The sequence below is a fragment of the Dasypus novemcinctus genome, chromosome 2 (genome assembly GCF_030445035.2).
Source record: "Dasypus novemcinctus isolate mDasNov1 chromosome 2, mDasNov1.1.hap2, whole genome shotgun sequence".
Lineage (NCBI taxonomy): Eukaryota > Metazoa > Chordata > Mammalia > Cingulata > Dasypodidae > Dasypus > Dasypus novemcinctus.
This window is the reverse complement of record NC_080674.1, coordinates 139,022,386-139,046,966: the sequence shown is the minus strand read 5'-3', so window position 1 is coordinate 139,046,966 and position 24,581 is coordinate 139,022,386. Positions and strand designations below refer to the sequence as shown.

At 39.8% G+C, this 24,581-nt stretch overlaps 1 protein-coding gene across 12 annotated transcripts in view; it reads left to right on the top strand.

The window, feature by feature from the left end:
* The window catches only part of ACSL6 (acyl-CoA synthetase long chain family member 6), a 69,138-nt gene extending 46,940 nt beyond the window's left edge, over positions 1-22,198 (top strand). For all 12 annotated transcript variants that reach the window (XM_004462183.5, XM_071209846.1, XM_071209845.1 and 9 more), the window contains 8 exons: positions 579-674; positions 1,709-1,781; positions 4,115-4,203; positions 4,961-5,077; positions 7,673-7,816; positions 8,893-8,994; positions 9,873-9,944; positions 18,515-22,198. In XM_004462183.5, the coding sequence (XP_004462240.2) occupies positions 579-674; positions 1,709-1,781; positions 4,115-4,203; positions 4,961-5,077; positions 7,673-7,816; positions 8,893-8,994; positions 9,873-9,944; positions 18,515-18,652 (831 nt within the window). In that variant the 3' untranslated portion in view covers positions 18,653-22,198. The remainder of the gene's footprint in view (positions 1-578; positions 675-1,708; positions 1,782-4,114; positions 4,204-4,960; positions 5,078-7,672; positions 7,817-8,892; positions 8,995-9,872; positions 9,945-18,514) is intronic.
* The last annotated feature ends 2,383 nt before the right edge of the window (positions 22,199-24,581 follow it).

Here is a 24,581-nt window from a genome sequence, read left to right as displayed (position 1 = left end):
AATCATGAATTACTCATTTCTGTGTCCACCCACTCTGTATTTAATAGCATTATTTTTCTTGCTATTATATTTTTCACTATGAAAATTATATTTAATTGCTCTTAGATTGACTTATAGAAACAAAAGGTTTAAAGGATTCTCTGTAACACATAGTAAATAAAACAGGTTATTGATTTAGAAGTGGAAAAAAAGGCAATACCATGAAAATGAAAGTTGGTAGAAATTAATCCTAAGTAACTATTTCTGGATACTTGTGAATGATGGGAGTGTGAGGGAACAGATGTGCATTCTAGCAACATTGAAGGAGAACTAAAACTATAGACTGCCACACAGGTTAATGGCACTTAACTCAAAAGATATAAAACAGCTGGCCATACTGTGGGTTTTGAGTTGCAAAGCCTGATGAGTTGATTCGTCTGGACAGGAAGGACTTCCTCAGCCTCGGGCCTTCTCTCTGATACTGACATAGGGTCCTGGTAGAGTTCACCTGTTGGATGTTGACCTTGGAGGGGGCCCACATGGGCTAGACTCCACCTCAGGCATCACACATTCTGGTGGGCTCTTCTGTCTTCCCACAGGCCAGCCTTGGTGGGTGCGTACGGATGATTGTTACTGGAGCAGCCCCCGCATCACCAACAGTCCTGGGATTCCTCCGGGCAGCTCTGGGGTGCCAGGTATTGTTGCTTAGAGACCTTTCCTGGAGACACTGGGATATGTGTTAGGGCAGAGAGGGAAAGCCATTATACCATCTACCATACAGCGTAAGATTCTAGGGGCAAGATTTTTGTGGGACAAAAGCTCCAAAAGCCCAGGGCCAGTGACCACCAGAATGGCCTTGCTGTATTCTGGAAAGCCCATGTGTATTCCCACTTGAGAAATTCCCTTTCCTGGACCCTTGAAAGTTTTCACCATAGGGCAAAGGGATCAGATAAATGGTTTCTGGATCATCAATGTGCTGGAGAAGCGGTATCACACATGTGGTGCCTCTCTGTGTTCTCCAATCTGCAAAATATCTCCCAGCCTACAAAAGGAACCCAGGGAAGAGGACAAAAGTCCATTTTTACGTCATTATTTGAGTCAGTGGGTTTTGTCATTCTTTAAAAGTCCATTCCTTCATTTATCCATTCAATTGATGTTTACTAAGTTCTTACATATGCAGGGTATAGGAATATTTTTGCGGCTGGTGGGTTTTAAGTAAAGTAGGCACATTTTTATGTTTGAATTTTTATGCTTTAGAAGCCATGGGCTTCTTACCCTGACCTCCCAGTCCTCACCAGCATGGTCTGGCTGCTCCTAAAGGCAGACTCTTCTACATGGTATATTCATGCAAGCAGGTGGGGTGCTGGAGGGGAATGTCTCACAGAGAGAGACTGAAGCTGATTGTAGATATTTAAATATTTATTTTAATACCTATTATCAAAATGAAAAATAGAATCAGTGGCTGAAAATGGGTCAGAAATTTTTACCCCAAACCACACAGCATAATCTACTAAGTGTCTGGTAAAAATATCACTTTTTCCAAGCAAACTTGGCCACATTTATTGTCCATGTTCTACTTCACCTGCAGTTCCTGCCCCCAGAGCACTTCCCACCAAGCCCAATGTGGAGCAGTTAGATGCTCCGTGGGAGTTTAACTGGCTAAAAGGGGCAGTCAGGCAGCTCCAGGGCAGTGTGTGCCCACAGTGTGGTTTCTTTGTTTTGCTTGAAGGTTTATGAAGGTTACGGCCAAACTGAGTGCACAGCTGGATGCACCTTCACCACACCTGGGGACTGGACTTCAGGTAGGATGGGCTGGAGATGTGGGAATGTTTCCCAGGGCAATAATGAGTGAAAACAGCAGGCTCTAAAACTCACTCATGGAAAATAAACTTACATGGGCACTTAGAATAAAAGAAAAAGAAAAAGGAGAAAAAATTAATAGTTATGTCTGCATTGTGGCATTATGGATCTGCTGTTTTCTTTGTGACACATTTTAAAATTTTCCTATTTCTTCTATAGATGAATGGAAGTTATGTAAAAGCAAACAAAACAAAACAAAACAAAAAACAAGTGATAGATCACAAACTACAACTCCAGGTGGAAAAATGCTTATAATTTCAGTAGATTATAAATACCTCAGAGCCTTACTATGGCCGTTTTTGAACGAAGGAAATGGGTATATGAATTGCATATGATTTGTAAAGGAAGGGAAGGTTCATAGTGGCCAGAGCACTATTTCTTAAAGGGCCACTTTAGAGCTCCTTTGGAATTATCGTCTCCTGTGATATTAATATCTACAGTGTGGCAGCAATCTCAAGAAGGAGCAGCACCTATCCACATCCTGATTCTGAGGAGATTCTTCTTATAGGGCAAGGGGGAAGCAGGTCTGGAGTAGGTGACCAATGGATTGTCCAGCACCAAATTAGACTAGACCCTGGAAGAATTTGAAAACCACTCAGTGAAAGAATCCTTCAAGATACCAACTTCTTCTGTAAACCTGGAGCCACCCTTTGATGCTTTTAAAATTACTTAGCTACAAACTGGAAATCTTGGGATGGTGTGAATATAAAAGAAATGTGCTTAATAATGCAATACTATCTTCAAAGTGCCTTGAGGGAGTCAGCATGAAATATGATAAGTGGATTCTAAATTAAAATCATATTTGACCAAGTCAAGGATAGAAGTATTCCTTTCTGAGTTTTCTCTTTAAACCCTAGCTGAATAAAGCCTACTTTGTATATAAATTCTTTGATCTCTGCCACTGGCAGATCTCTGGCAGGAGCCATCTTCAGAGGTTCTGGTTCACTAGCTTTTCTTATTGCTCACATCTTTTTTTAATGAATCACCCTCATATACCCTCTTCTTTTTGCACTCTCTTTCTTTCCCTGATGCCATACTTGACATCTTCCTATGTAAGACTTTTGAGGTTTTGTCTTTTTTTATTCATCCTGGCCACAAAGACTTGCAAAGATTACTGGGTATGAGAGGATAGACATCTTTGTACAATATTATAAATGGTTTGGCAGTTTCTCTGTCCCAGCCTCATTTTTCATATATGTGGCTCATTTTTCTTTCAGGACTTTGGCCAGCACCTTCTTTTAAATCCTGCAACTTGCCAGTGAATTATGTAATAACCACAATTACTAAAATATGACTTAGATGTAATTTTGTGGTTGGAGGATATAAGACCAAGAAGATTTAAAGTCTTGGTTTTCAGGGAAAGTTGTCTCAGCCCATTTTTCTATTCCTTTGTTGTGTATGACATCGGCATAGAGTCTCAGGCTCTATCCCAGACCTACTGAATCCTAGGTGATTCCCATGCACATTAATCAGCAGTCTGATGACTGGAAGAAAAATGAGTTTGGCAATATTTTATGATCCCCAAACCCAGATGGGAAAAAAATGTTTTAATATGGGCACTGTTTTAAAAAAGAAAAAAAAATCCTGACTGAGTAGCTGGTGTGGATATAAACAGACTGGTGCTGGGCTTGGTATGCCTGTCCAACTCTTTGAGAGTTAGATGCAAAACAAAGGCACAGGTAGAGGCTGGCCTTTACTTTCTCCAGAACTTTATTTTATCATTAACACTTGCCTGTGGCAAATGCCTTTTTATTAGAGAAGTTGTGGATATACAGAAAAATCATGCATAAAATATAGGGTTCCTTATGCCACTCTATTATTAACAATTTGCACTGGTGTGGTACATTTGTTACAACTGATGAAGGTACATTTTTATAATTGTACTATTAACTGTAGTCCATGGTTTAACTGTTTGTGTTGTATAGTTCCATGGATTTTTAGAAATTTTTACTCTGGTAACATATGTCAACCTAAAATTTCCCCCTTTTAACCACATTCAAATATATAATTCAGTGCTATTTACTATATTCACAGTGTTATGCTACCATCACCACTATTCGTCCTCCCAAATAAGAACTCTGTAAATTTTAAGCCCTAATTCCCTATTTCCTACTCATACCCCTTCCCCTGGTAACTTTGGCAAATACCCATTTAAAGGTGTATTGCTTCCCATTCATAGTGCCCCACCTTGACCACGTAGGTTTTATCCTGAAGTATCTTCAGTGCTGAAACTGATCTGAATACTGACAAATGCTGTGTTGCTCTGGTGTTCTAGGGCATGTAGGGGCTCCTCTGCCCTGCAATCATATCAAGCTCATCGATGTCGAGGAACTGAACTATTGGACCAGCAAAGGGGAGGGAGAGGTAAACTTAAGCATTTAATTTGTGCCTGTGGATGTTCCATGTAATGAGTAAAAAAAATCCTGGAGATGGAATTATTTTGCTTTCATTCCCTGTGTAAATCCATTTTTAATGATTGATTAATTTGACTCTATTAACTGAATTCATCATCTCCTTTCCTGTTTATGGGACAACCAAACTCTAAGGATAGGGCTGGGATGGTCAAAATCAAGATTTGGAATTCCCACACTCTTTTTAAAGTCTTTTTTTTCTCCTTAACTGTAGCATAGCCTGCTGCTGTGGCTGTGTAATCTGTCCTAGCAGAAGCATGCCTATTTGAAGATAGGCCAGATGGGATAGATAAAGTTGGTCTATACTTGTTTGTTCCTTGGAAGTAAGTGAGAAGAGATGGGTGTGAAAGCAGACTGCCTTGTAATGAAACAGGGGCCTTCTCTGGTAGAGTCAACTGACCATTAAATCTGTGATGAGACCCCATCCAATGTCACGAGGTAGCATATGCTGAGGGCAGGGGCTTCCTGATGAGGTGGTAGAGGCCTAGGGTGCCAGAACAGGGAGGCCACCTGGAAAGATGGTGAAGATGCTGCTGGAGAGAAGGCAGGAGAAGTTTAGACAACTGTCCTCTATTTCCATTAGTGCAATTTCTACAGTGGATTTCGTGATATTTAGTGTGCATTATTCTATACATGCCTCATGACAGCCTCACATTACTGCATCCCTGTATTGTGGACTGAGAGGATCCTCGGTTTTATTGTCCCTGCAGATATGTGTGAGAGGACCAAATGTGTTCAAAGGTTACTTGAAAGATGAAGAGAAGACAAAGGAGGCCCTGGACAGTGATGGCTGGCTTCACACTGGAGACATTGGGAAATGGCTGCCGGTGTGTATGTTTGGAACCATAGCGTGCCGACATTTTGGAAGTGGGAGGGTGTATAATCTGCTTCATTCCTGAGGCAGGAGTCTTCTCCATGTCTTCCTTGACTTCCCTGAAGTCAGGTTCTTCCTTATCTCACCCCCTAAATTTCCTCCCTACGTCTCCTGGTAATGAAGATGAGGAGGGAGCTTTGTGGGAGGGTATAACTGGGATCTTTGAGACTGACTCCTTATCTTTGGTGGTTTTCAGGAAGAGATCTGACAGTCCTGTGGAATCCAATGGGTGGAGGAGTAGGAGCAGGGGCCTGTGAGCCATAGGACCCTAGACCTCAGCTGAGAGGTGGCACAGAGCAGTGGGAAAAGCTTGGCGCTGAGCATACCTGAGTTCCTTTGGCTCTACCAGCAGCTGCATATGACTTGTGACTTTGAACAAAGCCTCATCCCTTTCTGGGGCTATGTGTTGACTCACTTGTAGAATAAGGAAGCAAGACTATGTGGCATTCCTTGGCTCTGCCTTCCCCCTCCCTGACTTTTAGCCACAATAATTATTGTGCCTCAGTTTTATATGTAAAAGGGGAATAATGATGGTGTTTACGTCAGAGAGTTGTAAGGAATAAATGAAATATACCTGACACATAGGGACACAGTTAAAAGCTGTGATCAGAAAAAGGCTCTCTCACTGAAACCAAGAGCCCCCTGCTTGGTACAGCCCACCCCAGGAACCTTTCCTTTGTCTCATGAAGTTGCTGAGGTTTTGGTTGGATATGCTGAGGTGTTGAGTTTATGAGTGATGCTGTGCCCTTCCAGGAGCCCTCCTGGCTGGTGAGTTGATTTGGCCCTCTTAGATCTGTGTGCTTCCATTTGAGAAACCCCCAGTCTTGCAGCAGACCATGATGCAGCCTCAGCATGTGCCCTGGGCCAGGGACTCTGTTCAGGGGGAGAGACGCATCTTGATACAGCTTCCAACCCAGTGTGATGGGCATGAGCTGAGGGGTCACCCTCACGTGGGTAGAGGCAGAGGGCAGGCACTTCGTGTATCTGAGTCTCAGGAGATGAGTCATGTTCTTGGGGTGGGGGTGAGAGGGCATTCGGGGCAGGGGTAATAGCACATGTTGAAGTAGAGAGACACAGAAGTACAGGGCAAGCAATTCCAGCTGAGAGCCACAGTGTGGAAGAGGCCCCCCAAACTGTAAAAACTTGAAGCCCTACAAAACCTTGGATCTGCTGCCGCTAACTTTCTTGGATGAGATCACTCCCCTGTGGGCGTTATGAGATGTGAGTGATTTATGTGAAGCACTTGGTGGTCGTGCATGAATGTAGAGCCCAAGACAGCAGGCCAGCAGTCTCTGAGACTCACTTCTTAAAAAAATATATTAGTTTTTTTCCAGTTAAGGAAAGTCTGAGTTCCAATCCTGGTCCGTCTACCTCCTATCCATGTGGCCTTGGGGGCATTAACTAACCTCTCCGATTCTCCCTTTCTTCATCCATGAAATGGGAGATGACAACATACAGGTCATGGGGTGTCAGGAGGACCAAAGGTGATGGTGTAAAGTGCCCAATGCTCAGACTGGGTTTGGGGCAAAAACAGTGCTGTGCTTTTTTTCTGTTCTGGAGATATTGCTCTGGCTTTGGTGGATTGAACAGATGGAGCAGGGACAGAGTGGGTGCAGAAGTTCGGTCAGGGGGAGGAAGTGGATGTGAGAGGAATTTATAAGGGAAGACTGAGGAGGGAGATCAGGAGAGGCAAACAGCAAAGTCGTCTTCAGGTTTGGTGCTCAAGGGCTGGGGCAGACTTGAGGACAGTTATGAGCCTCATTTGAGGCAGGTTGCTTGGTTTCTGAAGCATTCTGAGAGCAAATAGGTTCTGGGTCTGGAGCTCAGTAAAGAGGTCAGATCTAGAGGTTTAGACAGACCTCAGAATAGCCAATGAGGAGATAGATGTTGGTTGCCTCAAGGAGCATTGTTAGTGGAAGTGAGGAAAGTGCAATATTCAGGGATTGAGCCAAGGGAGAGAGGCCCATCCAATCACTGGGAAACTCAAGAAGGTCAAGGGGAGCCGCAGAGGTGAGTGGGATCATGGAGGCCTCATCCCTGCCCAAGGGAGTAGCCTCCCTGCTGCAGAAGTCCTGGAGGGCTGAGGACTCCTGGTGCCATCGGGGTCATCAGGAAGGGTCACTGGGCCCTCTGTAGTACTCTGTGCTGGGGATGGAGAGGCCAGCCTTTGAGGGTGGAGTTGTGAATGGTGTGTGAGGCATGAACGTAGTCCAAGGCTGAAGAAGTTGGTGAGAAAAGGGACAGATGGAACCAAGGCAAGAGGAGGGAAGGTAGGTGGGCCTTCCAAGGATGAGGAGGTGAGAACACCTGCTGCTGGTCATGAGGGTGGCAGGATAGAGGGTGGGTGGGCCTAACCGTTGAGTGGAGAGATCAGTGCACACCCAAGGCCTGGCACAGCAGCTCTGTAAGAGGAGGGATGTTGGATGGATAAAGAGAGCAGGGTGCCGACTGCAGGGTCAGGCAGGGCAGGCGTGACAGGCTACGGCACTAAGGAGCTCAGGCTCAGGAGTGACAGCTTTCTTCTGAATCTGTTTGTTCACTTCCACAGGCAGGAACACTTAAAGTTATTGATCGGAAAAAGCACATATTTAAACTTGCTCAGGGAGAATATGTTGCACCGGAAAAGATTGAGAACATCTACATCCGGAGTGAGCCTGTGGCACAAATCTATGTCCACGGGGACAGCTTAAAGGTGAGTCCCCTGTGCTCAGCCCTCCCACACATACTGGGCATGCTGAAGAATCCAGAATTATCTCAGAATAATTTCCTAATCTCTGGTATTTAATTAATGTGGTACACAACAATTTCCAAACATGAGCATTCTCCTATGCATATGAAATAAGAGAAAATTTCTTTTAAAGGAGAGATCTTAATTATTTGTAGTTTGGTAAATTGCAATGAGGTTAAACAACTGCTTGAAGTAATAGTTATGAACACTCCCACTAGTAATTTATGCTAAGCCTACTTCCAAGAGAGATTTTTGAGATGAGAAGTTAAAGCAAGTGTTTATATAAGGACTTCTGCATTCTGATGTCTGCCTAGGTCAGAATTCAGGGTTTCTGTTTATTTGATTTTAAAATATGCAAATGTGCTTTACAGAGGGATATGTACAGTATTGCAGTAAAAATGATGCTGATATTAAAGTTTATTAATATTGAATTATTTTGAGAGTATTTGCACTTAATCTGCTCCCAACATCATTTAGAATCAAAGTCAGAAACATCATGGTGAATATATTTTATGCTATCATTGGATTTATAAAATAAAATATTAGTAATTATTTTTAAAGAGAATGCTTTAGAAATTAAAATATGGCCCTTCTTTCATAAATTAAGACTATCTTGATGAAACAATTTCAAAATGGCTTGGAAATTCTCACAAACATGTGTTTTGGTTCACAGGGTCTGGATCTTATTTTTTCTCATTAGCATCCTCTATATGTGCTGATTTAATATTGGCATGACAGCCAAAGATACATACCAGTCCTAACTTTACCAATACTTAGCCTCCTTAATCTTATTCTTAACATACATATATATATATATATATATATTTTTTTTTTTTTACATTAGTGGAGTATGTTGGAAAATAAGTAGTCAAGAATATGTGATATATTGGTTGAAATGTTTTATAACAAAAGTCCATACTTATTTTTAGAAGAGGATGCTGTCTTTGAGAATACCAAGATAATATTTTTAATGCTGTAGCACAAAAAGCCACGTTAAAAGCTTTCCTCATGACTGTGTTTTCCTTTGGTGGGAATTGCAGGCCTTTTTGGTGGGCATTGTTGTGCCTGACCCTGAAGTCATGCCCTATTGGGCTCAGAAGAGAGGATTTGAGGGAACATATGCAGAGCTCTGCACAAATAAGGTCAGTAACCTGAGGCTGTTTCCTAAGAGTTCCTGTGCTTTTTATGATTTTGCAGAATGAGAGGACAGAAAAGTAGTATATCAATGAGATTTGAATATGTAGGGAAATTTCCAACAGTATTTTATAAATGATAAGAATCCCAGACTAGAGGTTCATATTTTTTTGATTGAAGAAACACCTATTTCCTCTTAGAAAGTTTGAGAAACCATTGGATTCCAGAGGCAGAAGATATCACAAAAAGCTTGCCCAGTCCTGCTGTTTGGCAGCTTGGAGGGCATCCAGAAAGGGAGGTGACTTGCGGAAGACCACACAGCTGGTTAATAGCTGTGTCAGATGTGAGCCCAGGCTTCCTGACTCACTGGCCAGGCCCTTAACAAATGTCAGGTGCATTTTGTACTTTCTGGACTTAGGGAGACAGTCTTGGAATTGAAAAAGTAACACAGTTCTTCCTGCTTAAAGCATTAGCTACTCACAGCTTCCAGAAATCTTCCTGTGGCACACGGAAGGTTCTGACCTGGGAGGAGCATGGCTGTGCTCTGACTCCGCAGCCGCCCTCGGTCACATGGTCTGTTTCCCCACAGCAGTCCTAGACCTTCCCTCTCCCACTGTGCCCTGGGCTCCCCGGGGGCTGCAGGGTCCCTATGGCTCTCCAGGCTGTCCCTCAGCCTGTTTCTGGTCACTAGGTGGCCATTTCCAGCATTGACTTGCCTGATGAAGTGTTACTTAATGTCAGCATCATTTGGTGTGGGGGCGGGAGCGGGTGGGCAGGCATGAGATGGCACAATTGCTCTTTGCACTTTGCTCAAAACTCATGCTTCCTTTACCTGCGTGATGAAATATATACTTGCCTTGTAATATTCTCATATGGTTCCATTCAGGAGCTGAAGAAAGCCATTTTGGAAGATCTGGTGAGGTTAGGAAAAGAAAGTGGACTCCATTCTTTTGAACAGGTAAATGTTACTTTCCACCTACTCCTTTATTGTAAAGGGCTCCCTTTTCAGCCCTTTATGAACTACAGAGTCCCTACCCTAGATTCCCCCACCTGCGTGCTGCAGCGCACAGACAGGCTGTGTCCCAGTGGACCCCTGAAGGCCTTTGCAGTTGGCTCTGTGACAGCCTGCCTCCTGAAATGAAATAGGTCACATGCAGCGTGGGACTGTGCTCCTTATCCTTTTAATCACAGAGATTCCTGAGGCTGAAATATTACCCCAGCTGTCACTAGTGGATCATGTGTGCAGAGGCTGACTCCCAAGCTGCCTGCAATGCACAAGACCGGAGTACTGTTTTATTTTTAATTTTTATGGGGATCTTGGCTGCTGCAGCCAACCTTACTTGCTATGAGGACATCGGAAAGATCCGGCTGGATTTTACATAATCAGCCCAGCATAGCCTCTACAAAGAGGAGGCGGCAGAGAATGTGTTGAGAGAGGAGACAGCAGTCCTCTAAGACTTTCTGTCTTTATAAGGTTGGGGTTCTTATTATAACTGAGTTGGTAAGCATACATGGTCCTCTTTACATATACCGTCCATACATACTCTTTAGTCAAAACTTCAAAAAGAAAATGTCTTCAAGCAGAAAAACATTAATGTATTATTTTTTAAATTTCCTTACATTTAAAATAAAAATAATTGTTTTTCACATATTTTTCTTTCTCCAGTAGGAATCCCCATATATAGGGCTAGGGGTCTGCAAAGTTTATGAGAATTTTTAAGTTGTGTATGTTCATTGAATGATAATGTAAAAACATTTTTAAAGCCAGTTTTAAATACATAAAACCCTTGCAGTGATCATTTGCCATTGAAATACTTCCATAGATTAAGACTTTAATTTCTTAAGTTTTAAACTGAGGAAATAGAAACATAATTTCAGGGTCTGAGAGAATTATTTTTCTTTTGAAATAGATTTTTACATGAGTCCAATTTGAGACTTACTCTATCAGTATGTTTTACTGATCAGTATGCTTTACTCTATCAGTATGTTTAGGGTACTTGAGGCCTACACAAATGAATTTTATTAAAAAAAAAATTCAAGTCTCACACATTCAGTCAAGTTACATCTATCTTTCAGAATGAAAGGTAAATCCTGACATAATAATTATTTAAATTTCTAAATTTGCTAGAACTGTCCTCATTGCCCTTTGTCAATGGGGTGCTTTGTGACTGGATTATATGTGGTCATTAGTGCAGGGGTCACAAACTCGTGGCCCCAGACCTGGTTGATCTGTGCCTACGAGGTGCTTTGAAGGGCTGGCTGTAAAGGGGCAGGGGACTTGCTTGCCTAAGCCACTTAGTCCCTGTGGACAGCTGCTATTTACAAGGCCTTCACGCCCCCTGCTGCCCTTGGCATGAGTGACATGGGTAGGCAGGGTAGGCAGGATATGCAGAGAATCTTAACATCTAGAGTCTTCTGTTCATGAAAAAGACTATCAACTCTTAAGGTTACGTTCAAAAGGGATTTTGGGTTAAGTTTCCAGTGTTAATCATTGCTCTAGTTACAGCGTTTACTGAGAGGAGACCTGTTTTTGACACTTTTCATGCCTTAAGCAGAGTTTCTGCTCTAATAAGATTACCGTGCCCTCACCATGGTAACCTCAAATACAGGGAAGTTATGTGGCATCCCAGAGAGCTTTGGTTTTATTGCCCAGACTGACACCTGGTGACTTTCCCCGTTCTCCTCTCCTCTCTGTTGGTCTGTGGCACCCTCACCCCCACCACTATGGCCAGTGTGTGCCCTCAGCTGATCACAGGAAAGCAGAAATCAGGCCTCATGCCCTAATAGGATGTACTCCTAGATGCGTTCCAAACCCCAACATAAATCATTTGGGTTAATCCGTAATCCGTAATACAGTGTTAGCTGGATTTTCCCTTTTCCTTTCAAAAATGAATTGTGGCTTAAGGCTTAACTGTAATTTAAACACAACACACACAAATACACACACAAAACAGATATGCAAGTCGAAAGTCAAAATCATTCAATGAAAGCCTTACCCGTTCAGACTAACTGAACTGGGTTGATCTGAATTAAACTTTGAATTAGAAAAATATTGAAAGTAATTTAATTTTCAGAAACAGTTTCTAGAAGTAGGCCAACCATTGTTGATTTATGGGGATCTTTAGAAAATATATTTTAATGAGTAGATAGGAAGCATTTAAAATAATTGTATCAATAACTAAAATATTTCAGAGCCTGGGAAGTATTTGAGCATACATAAAATGATTTAACCATTTTCTTGATGTTTATATGCCTCATTAATTTGCATGGACAATATAAAGTTAACTTTGAAACTTGGTAGGTTTTTCAAATTCTGACTGGTTAAGCCCTAACTAAAAATATTTTGTTTCCTATTGTTGAAATGAATACTTACCTTGAATATTTCCATGGATATTTCATTTTTTTACTTTATATCTTCTGTCCTAAATTAATCACTCTGTGTTTATAATGTACATGTAATATTGTGTTAAAGTGTCTCATTGGTTAATACCATTGAAAAGCTTAAAATACTATGCTTCTTCAAAATTATGAAAGGTTTTCTGCTTTAACCAATTGGCAAAAATGGAAGCTTTTGAGATATTTTATTCCAAGGTAATATTAAATGTTACAGCACTTCTAAACAATTTTTTTTTGTAACTATAGAATCTCTTTTCAGTAATGAGAGTGTTGTTTCAGGAAAGGAAACTAACATTAAGCATCTGCTTCCTTCTTTCATCAACAAAAACTTTGCATATCAGAAATTGGAAAACTGGTTGTTTTGACAGTTTTGACAAATCTGGTGTGTTTGACATAAAGGGAGAATAAAGAGTCTCATTTTTTTATAAGTTCACAATTTAACACTTTGGTTATGGGAAAGTATATTTATTACTGAAATGGAAATTGGTTTTATCATCGATTCACTTCTGGAAAAAACTAGGTTTGGGGCTTATAGTTTAGGTCAGTATTAGTCAAACAACCTGTTTGACTCATTTTTTCCACTTACTGATTAGACTTTTACTCACTCACTTTTGAACTTAAGTAGTTCATATAGGTATTTGCATGGAAGAATTTAAGTAGACCCAGGACTGTAAGGAACTGGCAGCCAGGTGGCAGTGCCACTCTGACCCACTCACTAAGGTGAGCCAGGTGCGGGCTGGCATGTTGCTTGACCTTCTGCAAGGCTATCTTTAATGACATTGCTTCTTCTCCAGCAGGAGCTATTTTGTAGATAGTCACTTTGAATTGCAGATGTCCCAAACAGCCTGTTAAGCCTCCTGCGGGTAGCTGATCTGACAGATACTTAAAAGCTACCTGTTGATGAAGTTCATATTCCTAAGATCATAATGTTTTCTCTTACATTCTACTTATCATCCAAATAGCATTTTATGGAAGGTATTAATAATAGGGTAGTATATGGGAATCCTATACTTTATGATGATCGTTCTGTAAACCCACCATTTCTCTTAATAAAAAAAAATTTAAAAATAAATAGCACTACATACCTCTCCCTATCAAATTCATCTTCCCTATACTGTATTATTTGTAGCTTCTTCTTATCACTGCTAGATTTTCAAAGATGTTCATCCTAAATCCCTGAACATAGGCTGTCAATCCCAATTACACAGTGTTCCCCACATGATGTTATAATCACACATGAGCTGAAACCCAGGCTGCAAGGACCATATAGAAAATATATCTTTGACCTTTGCATCTCCTTGAAAAATTGTATTATTAATTTCTTTCACAAAAGAAGATGGAGAGATGACTTACACTTTATGTGGAACTGTTTCCATCAGAAGGGAATTTTTGTTAAAAAGCTAAGGATGTTAACACTTTCAATCTTTCAGTTTCTCATTTTATGATAGTAAACATGAGTCACTAAGTTAATCACTGTGTCTAGGATTAAATTAGTTTAGGTTGTATTAATCACTTCTTCAAGCTAAGTAAATTTTATTGTCAAGTAATTTTATAGGCGACTTTTAAACTTGCTTAAGTAGCAGATATGTGAAAGTCAAGCATGCACAAAACATAAATGCTTGAGCCGGAGCCCAACTTCCACCCGATGCCACCCCAGTCATCTCACCACAGCCCTCCCCTACCCCACTTCCACCCACCTTCATCTCTCCTTTGTCTCATCCTAATACCCTCCCCCATCTCCCTCCTCCTACCCTTACCTACCTATATCCCATCTCTATACCAGGTCTACTTCCACACCACCCTCAGCAGTGGCCTTTACACTACAGTTCAAAAATTTCTCCTTTGGGACCTGCTTCCAGTGAATTTTGAATCCCCCAGAATGGTTTATATTTGTTAAAAACAAATTAGGGGAAAAAAGTACGTTCCAGATGGTTCAAAGAATTGCAGCCCTATTTCTTACCAAATCCTTGCTGCTTTGAATATTAAGAGCACTGAGCTTTCAAACAAAATATTTTTTACAAGAACCTTGACCAATTGTGAAAGACTACTGACACTTTATCCCAGAGTTTAAGATTCCCAGCTATTTAAATTGGATATTCAAGTAGGAACCCTTTCAATCTACGAAGAAAAGTTGAGGCAGCTACCTATAATGCTAACTGCAGTTTTAGCCTAAAGATCCCTCCCCAATCAACACATTTGTGCATGCACACACACACAGAGAAACCTTCAAATGCTGCATTTATAGTGAAAGTGAGCCCTTCATTTGAACAAATTTCTCAGAGCAAAGATGGATACGATTTGCTAATCTGTGCTCCTTTGAAAACTCTCACATTTTAAAATTACAACAAGAATTTGTTGACTTTTTTCTGAAAGCTTTTAATTACAGTATTTAAGTGGTCTTTGTACATCAAGCTTTTTTATTTGGAAATCAGTGAATGTACTAGAATGTTTTCTTAGCAAGCAGTTCTTTGTCACATCAAAAATATCTACCTACCAGGACACTATACCGATACCATCAGAGATTTTTAAAACAATTATTGACCTATAGAATTTTTGCAACTCTTGGCATACATTGATTTTTAAAATACATTATTTCCTGATTATGTACATTGATTTTAATAACAGTTCTCATCTGACAGCTACATATGACACAGCAACCTCTCTCTTTTCTTGACTTTTGTAACAAACACTCACCCAATTCCTTCCTATAAATCACTCCTCTCACCAGCCCAGGCTGCAATTCTGACTTACAGACTAATATATCTAATGTCCAAAGACCTCTTGGTCATCTCAGAAGCATTTCAAACTTAACATGAATGCTTGAATTATACTCACACACACACACCAAAACAAAAAAAACCTTTCTGCTCTTCCTCCAGTTTTTGACATTTTAGTAGCTGCTTAAGCCAGAAAATGAGAACAATTCCTATTATCTTTGTTTCTTTATCACTTACCCAAACCAATTGCCAAGTCCTGTCCTTTCTACCTCCAAAGTCTATCTCCATCTCCAGAGCCCTAATCACCATCATCTCTTGCTTCTTGACTGAAACAGCTCCTAACTGGTCTTATAGCTTCCACTCTAGCTCCTCTTCAACTCATTCTTCACAGAATAATCTTTCCAAAGTACCATTCTGATTCTCGCACTGCTTAAAAATTGCTGAAAGAATTATATCTAAGCTCCCTAGATTGGCAGATAAGTCTTTTATAATTTGATTCCAGTTTACCTCTCCAGCCCCATCTCTTTCTTCTTTTTCATTTGTACCATCTGCTTCAGCCCACACTTGTGGTCTCCCATATGTGCTTTGGCACATGTTGCCTCTGCATAGAACACACTCCCTCAGTATCTTCACCTGTCTAAATCCTACTTGTCCCACAAAGTCCAACTCGGACATTCCTTCTGAATGAGTCCTGCCCTCATACTCCAAGCCTTGGTTAGGTGGTACATCATCAGAACGCATTCAGCTCTAACAGAAAACCTGACTCATAGTCAGGTTTTTTCTCATGTAAGAAGTTGGAAAGTAGGCAGTCCAAGACAGGTTACAGGCTTCCAAAGACTGAGGCTCTGCCTATCTTTCCATTCTTCATTCTTAGCATGTTGGCTTATGTCACTCACACAGTCACAAGATAGTTGCTACAGCTTTGGGCATTGTCCACATTAAAATAAGGAAGAAGAAGAAGAAGTTGATGGAGATAGTCATGTCTGAACCATTTATCAGGAAAGCAAAAACTTCCTTTTACATTGGTCAGAAATGAATCTTATGACCACATCCTTGCATCAGGGGAGCCTGGGAAAGCAGGATAGGACTCTTATAGTTGACATAGACCATTTGGCCCCAAAACAAGTTAGTGTTCTGTTAGCAGGAAGAAGTGGGGAGTGGGTATGGAAAAGCAATCGACTCTACCTGCCACGGGTGGCCTTCTCTGTTCTTGTCCCCATGATAGTAGTATTATATCTTCCACTACATTGTAAGCTCCATGCAGGCAAGGAATGTGCCTTGTTCTTTGTATCCATCCCTGGTGCCTAACACAATCCTGGACCATAGTAGTTGCTCAATAAATATCAGTTACACAAAACAACAAATTAATGCATATTTGTATTTAACATATAATTAAAATTAACAAAAAAGTACGTATTACAGCAATTCATAACCATGTTCCCTATTTGGTGATTTGGTGATTATGGGTATAGTCCACAGTCTTAAGGGGTCTGTAAGCTGGAGTTGATATTCAAAAAACATTATTCTTGTGGGAACGTGTTGGTGTGTGTGTGATATATTTATTAAATAATACACAGTATAGTGTGGACTTAGTAAGGGGTCCATGGTTTTCACCTGATGGCAAAGAGGTCTGTGGAGCAAAAAAAGGTTAAGAACCCCTGGTTCTCTTGACACAATCAGGTAATTTAGTCCCAACTGTCAGTCAGGATACAATTTCTTGGAGATAGTTTCACACTGGGATTCATCCTAAACCCAGATCATAAAGTTCTCATAGAATTAAATATGACTCTTTCATCTGGAGCTTCACATGGGGGAGGCATGCCCAAGTCTTTCTAGATTACTCCATCTATCCTTGCTGGCACCCATTCAGTCTCGTAAAGAACCTTTGCATGAGGAGGCTTGTCATTTGCCTCAAGGATATAGGTGACATGAACACTAAATCTGATCACTCTATGTCCCACCTACCCCCATAGATATGATGGAATTCCATGTCAGAAATTTTTTAAACTTGGATTTGTCATGTCCCCCAGACTTTATATTCCTCCTATGAATGGCATCACCATCATGCAGCAATCCAAGCCAGAAACCTGAGAGTCCTCAAGGCTGCTTCCTTCTTATGCTACATCTTGCCAATTTATCTCTGAATCATCCTTAGAACTGCTTACTTTTCTCCATCTCTACCACTGCCCTAGCGTAAGCCCTTGTCTTCTCTTCCATGGATTGGCCAGTTCCTTCTGGTTTCCCTGAATCCAGTCTTGCCTTTCTCAAAAACTATCTTTACATTCCCACTGGAGAGGTCTTTCTAAAACACATAATTCAGCCATGTCATTCTCCTGTATAAAACCTTCAGCACCTCCTTGTTGTCTTCAGAATAAAGTTGGAGCTCCTGCATGAACTGACCCATCTGCCATTTTAGCATTTATTTCTCATCCTCTTTTTTTTTTTTTCAAGATTTATTTTTATTTATTTAATTCCCCTCCCCTCCCCCGGTTGTCTGTTTTTTCTGTGTCTTTTTTTGCTGCGTCTTGTTTCTTTGTCCGCTTCTGCTGTCATCAGCGGCACAGGAAGTGTGGGCGGCACCATTCCTCGGCAGGCTGCTCCCTCCTTCGCGCTGGGCGGCTCTCCTTATGGGTGCACTGCTCCCCTACGCGGGGGACACCCCTGCGTGGCATGGCACTCCTTGCGCGCATGGGCCAGCTCCACACGGGTCAAGGAGGCCCCGGGGCTTGAACCGCGGACCTCCCATGTGGTAGACCGACGCCCTAACCACTGGGCTAAAGTCCATTTCCCATTTCTCATCCTCTTAACCTCCTTCTTTATACTACCATAACCATAACAAGAACCCCTTGGATTTCCTTTTTCACATGACTGTCATTTCTCACCCTTATAGCTTTGTTCTTGGGATTAGTTCTGCCTAGAAATGCTCTTCTCCACTCACCTCTCCCCCTTCCCTGGTTAACTTTTACACATTCTGTAATATTCACTTGTTTGGGAATTCTTCCCTGACTGCTCCTTTCTCTCCCCTACTATAACTGAGTTAGGTGTCCTTTGCCCTGGACATACCATATTGCCCCATAATTTCCCAGGGTGTCTCTATCTCTCTACCAAATAACAATGTGCACTCCCTGAGGGCAGGAAGGACATTCTCCATTCATCTTCTTAACCTCAGTGCCTGCCATGGAGTGACCAACCAATTCATATCTGTTGCTGACTAAATGAAAGAATAGGAAGGGAAAAAAGGTAGCTTTCAGATGTGCCAAATGGGCTGAAATGTTCGATTACTAACAATTTCAATTTTTAATAAATCAGATTTTGTTGATTTATCTATTTCCATATGCCTGTTTACTTCTATCATGTATGCTGTAAATGCTATGTTCTATTCCTGTTAAAGATGTATTCTGTATTTGGTTTTTAGGTTAAAGCCATTTACATCCACTCTGATATGTTCTCAGTTCAAAATGGCTTGCTGACACCAACACTAAAGGCGAAGAGACCCGAGTTGAGAGAGTACTTCAAAAAACAAATAGAAGAGCTTTACTCAATCTCCATGTGAAGTTCAAGAAAAGTTCTTCCCAGTATAATGGACTATATAGCAATATTATAGTTATTCTTGAAAAGTAATGAGTCAGAATGACACAGTCGAGAAAATGAATGAACCCCTACCTTATGACTGAGCCTTTTCCTGTTCCACGAGGTCTTTAACAATATTTTCTCTATCATCACCGAGGACACTTTATTTTTATTAAAATATCATAGCAAACTGCTAAAAATATCACAAATGGCAATGTAAAAATCAAGACATTTTCTCAAGAACCGTGTACCACTAAAAGTAATATATTCTCAATGTTCACACAACTCCTATTAAACATAAAGGAAAAACATAACTGATATATTGTAGTTAATTATTTGTGGAATAGTAACCAGACACAGCAAAGGCATTGTGGACTACCTCATTCAATAACTGATTATCAAAATCACAATTGTATTAGACTTAAAAAATTAAAACTAGGTGTACAGAATCATGCTCAAACAGAAGATGATAGCTCACATTCTACATAACTTCAGATTCTTTAAACACGACAGTCCTTATTGATGTGAAAAATTCTGTCTCTAATTTTCACTTTTATTCTTGGAAAATGCAAATTCAGATATTTATAAAACAAAGGTTATATTTATATAACAATTTACAAAGATCTTTAATACAATTTCTCATGTAAGCGCATTAAAATAAATATTCAGGAACTACCTGAAAAAAAAAAAAAGGAATGTAAAACTACTTCAAGTTCAGTATATGAATATCCATGGACTTCTTACCATAATGAATTCTGAAAGATGTTTTGCTGACTACAATGAATTATCGCTTGTAGGAAGAAGAATCCCAGGGTTATTTGTCAGGGTGGGCAGCAATGAATGTACCTGTATTCCATGCTGGGGTCTTCCAGTCTTCCATTCTCAGTAGTCCATGTCAGGGCTGGGAAACCCAGTATGGCTATAATTCTGAACAACCTCACCTTCTTTCAGTAAGGCTCTCAAGGCAGGATGTGGGTGTGGAAGTGTCATTTCCAAGTAAAATCTTTTTTTTAACAACATACTTCTGAAGAGCCACTTCAAAATGCCCCTAGAAAACTGTGTAAATCCATCATATAGAAATATATCCTGAGAACAGATTCCCATTCCTAAAATTTAAAGGCTTCTAAATTAATCACAAAAAAACCTTCTTTCCTGCATTATGTGTTTAGATAGGCCCTGAAACTTGGATGGCAACAATTTCATATAATTAAAGCCCAGATGCCATGGACTGCAATTCCATTCCAAGCTACAGACAGCACCTCAGGAAGGTGCAGCCCCTAGGAGAGGGTCCTTTTTCTGTAGAAACACGACTCTGAAAACAGAGGAGGGGGCAGTGTTGACAGTCAGAAGTTCCTTTCCCCTGAAGGAAATCCAAACTGTAAATAAATGCTGTCAATTAAAAACTGCATAGCCGCATGTTTGTACACTTATATTTCAGTCTTGTCATAAGTGGACCATGGCTTCATTTGATGTATTTATCTAGTCTTTTACATATTTCTTCAATGTATTCTTTCTGAAGACCCACTGCTTAAATTTACAAATTTGACATTTAGCAAATCAACTAGTTATATGCACATTAATTTTCTAAAGGCATTTCTGAATAAACAATACTAAAAATGTTGGAGGCCATATTTATATAGCATTGAATTTTAAATACCTAATATATATATATGACTAATTAAAAGTATGTCATTACCTGAATTGGATAGATGCCATTTTTACAGGCAAGTAACTTCACATTTCAAAGAAAAAGAACTGTTTGCCATTGTCCTTCAACTTGAGTAAAATTTCAGAGTTGGCTTTGTTTCCAAAGGATTTGGGGCAATGTTATATAAACAAATAATTTAAAATTTATTTTGATTGTATTTATACCTTATCGTAGTTAGATCTTACCAGTTATGGATAACTTAAGATTTCTTCTTTTTCTCATTTAAAAGACCATATGTTTCTATCATCCTTCCTGGTCTGTGTGAAAATCACACGCAGGCTAAAAGTCCATTACTGTAGAGGTGCTGAGAAAAGTAAGCAGTGGACTGTACACATATTGCATGCACATTTATCTATTCCTTTGTTTAATTCCACTTTATTAATAAAGGAGAAATGAGACAATATGTATTAATAGGAAAGTCTTCCTTGCTTCAGATTTCCCAACTTTATTTTGGGAAAAAAAAATACTTGTATTTCTCTTTAACCATTATAGAAATAGGCGATGTACTTAAGACATTCACATTGAGAGTGCGTATTAGATCTGATTTATGTCTCTAGAGGTATAACAGAGAATCAGTTCCATATTCATAAAACGTTTTTTTTTACCTGTTTCTCATTCAAAAGTGTTAGAAATTCTCACAATTTGTGAACTAATCCTGTATATTTTATAAAATACACCATTTTTTTCTTTTGCCAGAAAAGATGTCTTTGTACTATACTATGATTTCCCCTCCAGATGAGAAAGGAAACTCTGACCAGACATAGGCTAACTTCATGTACTAGGAACACACAAAATTAGAAGCCAAGGAGTAAACATACCATGTCTCCCTCACTTGAGAAATTCACCCTTTCATTCTAAATTTTGGTAAACCTGCAAGCATAAGAAAAAAATACAACTTTCCATTGTGATTTTTACAATCAGGTAATACTTTGCAACTTGAAATCAGTGCTTAATTTTATTTGCTTACCTATCAAACTAATAATCTTTTTTATTTCTGCAGTAAAGAAAATGAACCATTCTTTATTTTCCAAATGTATAAAGCACAAATGTGATATAGTTATTTAGAACATAAAATACTATAAAACGAATGTAAATAATGAGAAAATATTTTTGCATGAAACAGATTTACAAATTTGCTTTATCTCTCAGGAACGAAAGAATGAATAATCATATAAAATTGAAAAACTATATGTTAGGCTAAGTTGGCTGTATTTCTTGCCTGTTTATTTTAAGGAAACATTTACATACCCACAAAAGGGAACCTGATAGTCTGACTTTTCTTTCAAGTACACTGCATAGTCCTTTCTCTGAATCTATAATTACAATTACCTGCAGTAAGAAAGGGATTAACATTCAAATGAGGACTGAACCCCAAATGAGAAACTCTTAAGTCAGAACACATTATTGATTATAACACAGAGGCAATAGATAAATATCTGGAATACAAACCTTTCTAAACTTAGTCCCAACCGGAAAATATTTTCATGAGGTGACAACAGTTCTTAAATGTTCATTTGATTGGTTATTTTAATTTTCCTTGTTAAGTTACTGCAATAATTGCATGGGGGAAAGTGGGTATTTTTTTGAAGAGTTGCTTATTCTACTTTACATTTTTTTAAAATGAGGGGATTAAAATATTACTTTTCAAATATGCATAAAAGTATCCTAACGGTAATTATATTTTCAGTTGCTTTGTTATATACACTTGATCTTAATCAAAAGGCCAAGAAGCGATTGGCTTTGTTATAATAGCATGCATATCAAATATATAATGCATTTATGAAAATTTTGTAAAAAAATAAAGATTTTTCATTTCTCAAAGTTTCTTATAATTAGTATTTTATATATTTATATACATGAGTCCCTGATGTTATTATATTAGGCAATCATCAATCATAATTAGTGCTTATGGCAAATATAGTGTTGTTATATCCCTAATAGTATTATTTTTACTTCCTCTACAAGGATTCCCCAGACTCCAAAGACTCATGGGGCATCCAGAGAGACTCTCCTTTGCCTGGGCTTCTTGCTCAAATTCTTGCTATCACCAAATGTATCTTAACTTTAAATCATTTTTTATACTTTTGAGAGAACAATGAACTGTATTTAAATTTTCCATCACAATGGCCCTTCAATAGTATTTTCATAATATTTTTTACTCATGTATAGGTTAGTGGGTACAATTTCTTAAAATGGTGCATTCTGCCATTTCTAAGTTTTGTGGATTCTGCCTTGGTCACATATTTGCTACTGCCAATCCTCTCCATACTCACAGCTATTAGTGTATTTTGGGCCACCCTCATGTACTGTTTGGAATATTACAATGTTCTCTTAACTAGTCCTCTTGTTTCCAGCTTGGCTTCCTCAAATTTCACCGTATCTCAGGCAGGGTAAGCTTTCTAAAAAGAAAATGTGGTCATGTCACTTTCCTGTTTAACGTGCCTTTGATGACTTCCCATAGTTCCCAGGATAAAGTTCAGAGTCCCTGATACAGCACACAAACTGTAAAGGAATCTACCCATCTCTTCTGCCCTTCCCCCATGGAGTCTTGGGTCCAATCATACCAATTACCTCACGTAGTGCCCTAGAAGCATCATGTTTTTCTGTGCCTCCATACAGTCCCCTTTTCCCAGAATGCCCTTTCCTTTTATTCCTCTTCTTTAACTCCTGCCATTCATCTCTCATAACTCAAGCATCCTTTTCTCTGAGAAGCTGCCCACATGGTTGATTGTCCCTCTGCCCCATCCCCACTCAGAGTGTCAACTGCTTGCTTCTTATGCAGAAGGCCTGGCCTATTCTTAGTGGATGCCAGAGAAATGTCTATTGAAAGAAAATCTCTTTGTCCCCTTTTCAAACGTTGCATAGCATTAAGGCCGCAATGTCTGAAGGCATATTTCATGTATTGTGATTTATTCCATTCTTGCCAATTAAGCAAAAATAAACTGGTTTTCAGTTGGACTCCCAAAGTCCATAAATCACACCACAGACAAAGCTGCTCACGATGTAATGCCATAGAAAAACACTATTCAGAAGTTTTCCTTTAGGCTTCAGGGAATCCCAAACTGACTGTTTTCCAAAAAGCTTTCATCAGAAATCTCTTTGAAATTTGGGATTTGTTTTCCCATGGAAGTTAGTACCTCCATAACATTTTCAAATCTAGTCACACCCATTATGTGACTAAACTGAAACACTGATAGCAGGGTTTTAGGCCTAGGCATGGGAGCAGTACAATGGAGAAGCAGAAGAAATTCAATTTAACACTCATGACTATAAACGCTTGCACTAGTGTTTATGTATTTGGGGATGGGGTAGGGGAAGACAAATGACTGAGGCAAGATGCCTATGCTCAGTTCACCCTTTTATAGGAAACATTTCCTTCACCTTTTATAGGTTGGCTAGGTGAAGTGTTAAACAGACCAAGTTTGTCTCTAGTCCCTTCCCCTCCCCTGGTTACCAAGGACTTCAAGCTCCTTTGTTCCATGTGGCCCTTTCCCAGTCATGTGCCAGGAGGATGGGGAGCCTGACAGACACACTAGCCAAATGCTGGGAGAACCGTGCTAACTTTGTCAACCATCTGTCATTCCTTGAGATAATGAGCAACCACTTCACTTCCCTAGGCTACGGTTTCCTCCAGCTGCAAAATGAGGGAATAACTAGATCATCTCTGATGACCCTTCTAGTTCTAGAAATCATACCAAAGGTTATACCAGTTTTGAAACACTATGCATTAACTCTCATAAACCTTCACTTGATGCCACCTCAGCAAATGTAATTTAGTATAGTGAGACAGAGTTCTAGGGAATAGGGCCAACAATGGGCAGTTCTGTTCTGGTTTAAACTGTTTTCATTTTTCAGTGCTTCTGGGCCTAGGGAATCCCAGGGCCTAGACCATCTAAGGACTCCAACTTTTTTCACAACAGTCCCCAAAGGGAGAGGAACCTGGAGACCTAGCTTGTAAACTAGAGACTGTCTGTCAGCATATTATGGATGTGAGTAAAGAAAGGATATTGAAGTATGTTAATTGCTTTATGCTGCAGCAAGCCTGTGAGATCATTCTTGATTCATATCTATATCCCCAAGACCTACCACAGTTCCTAACACAGAGTTAGGTGCTCATTAAATATTGATACTGTGACCCTGAAAGCCCCATATCTAACCAGTTAAGAATGCCTCCCCTCTGTTCTTTACAAAGTTAGGTTTTAAT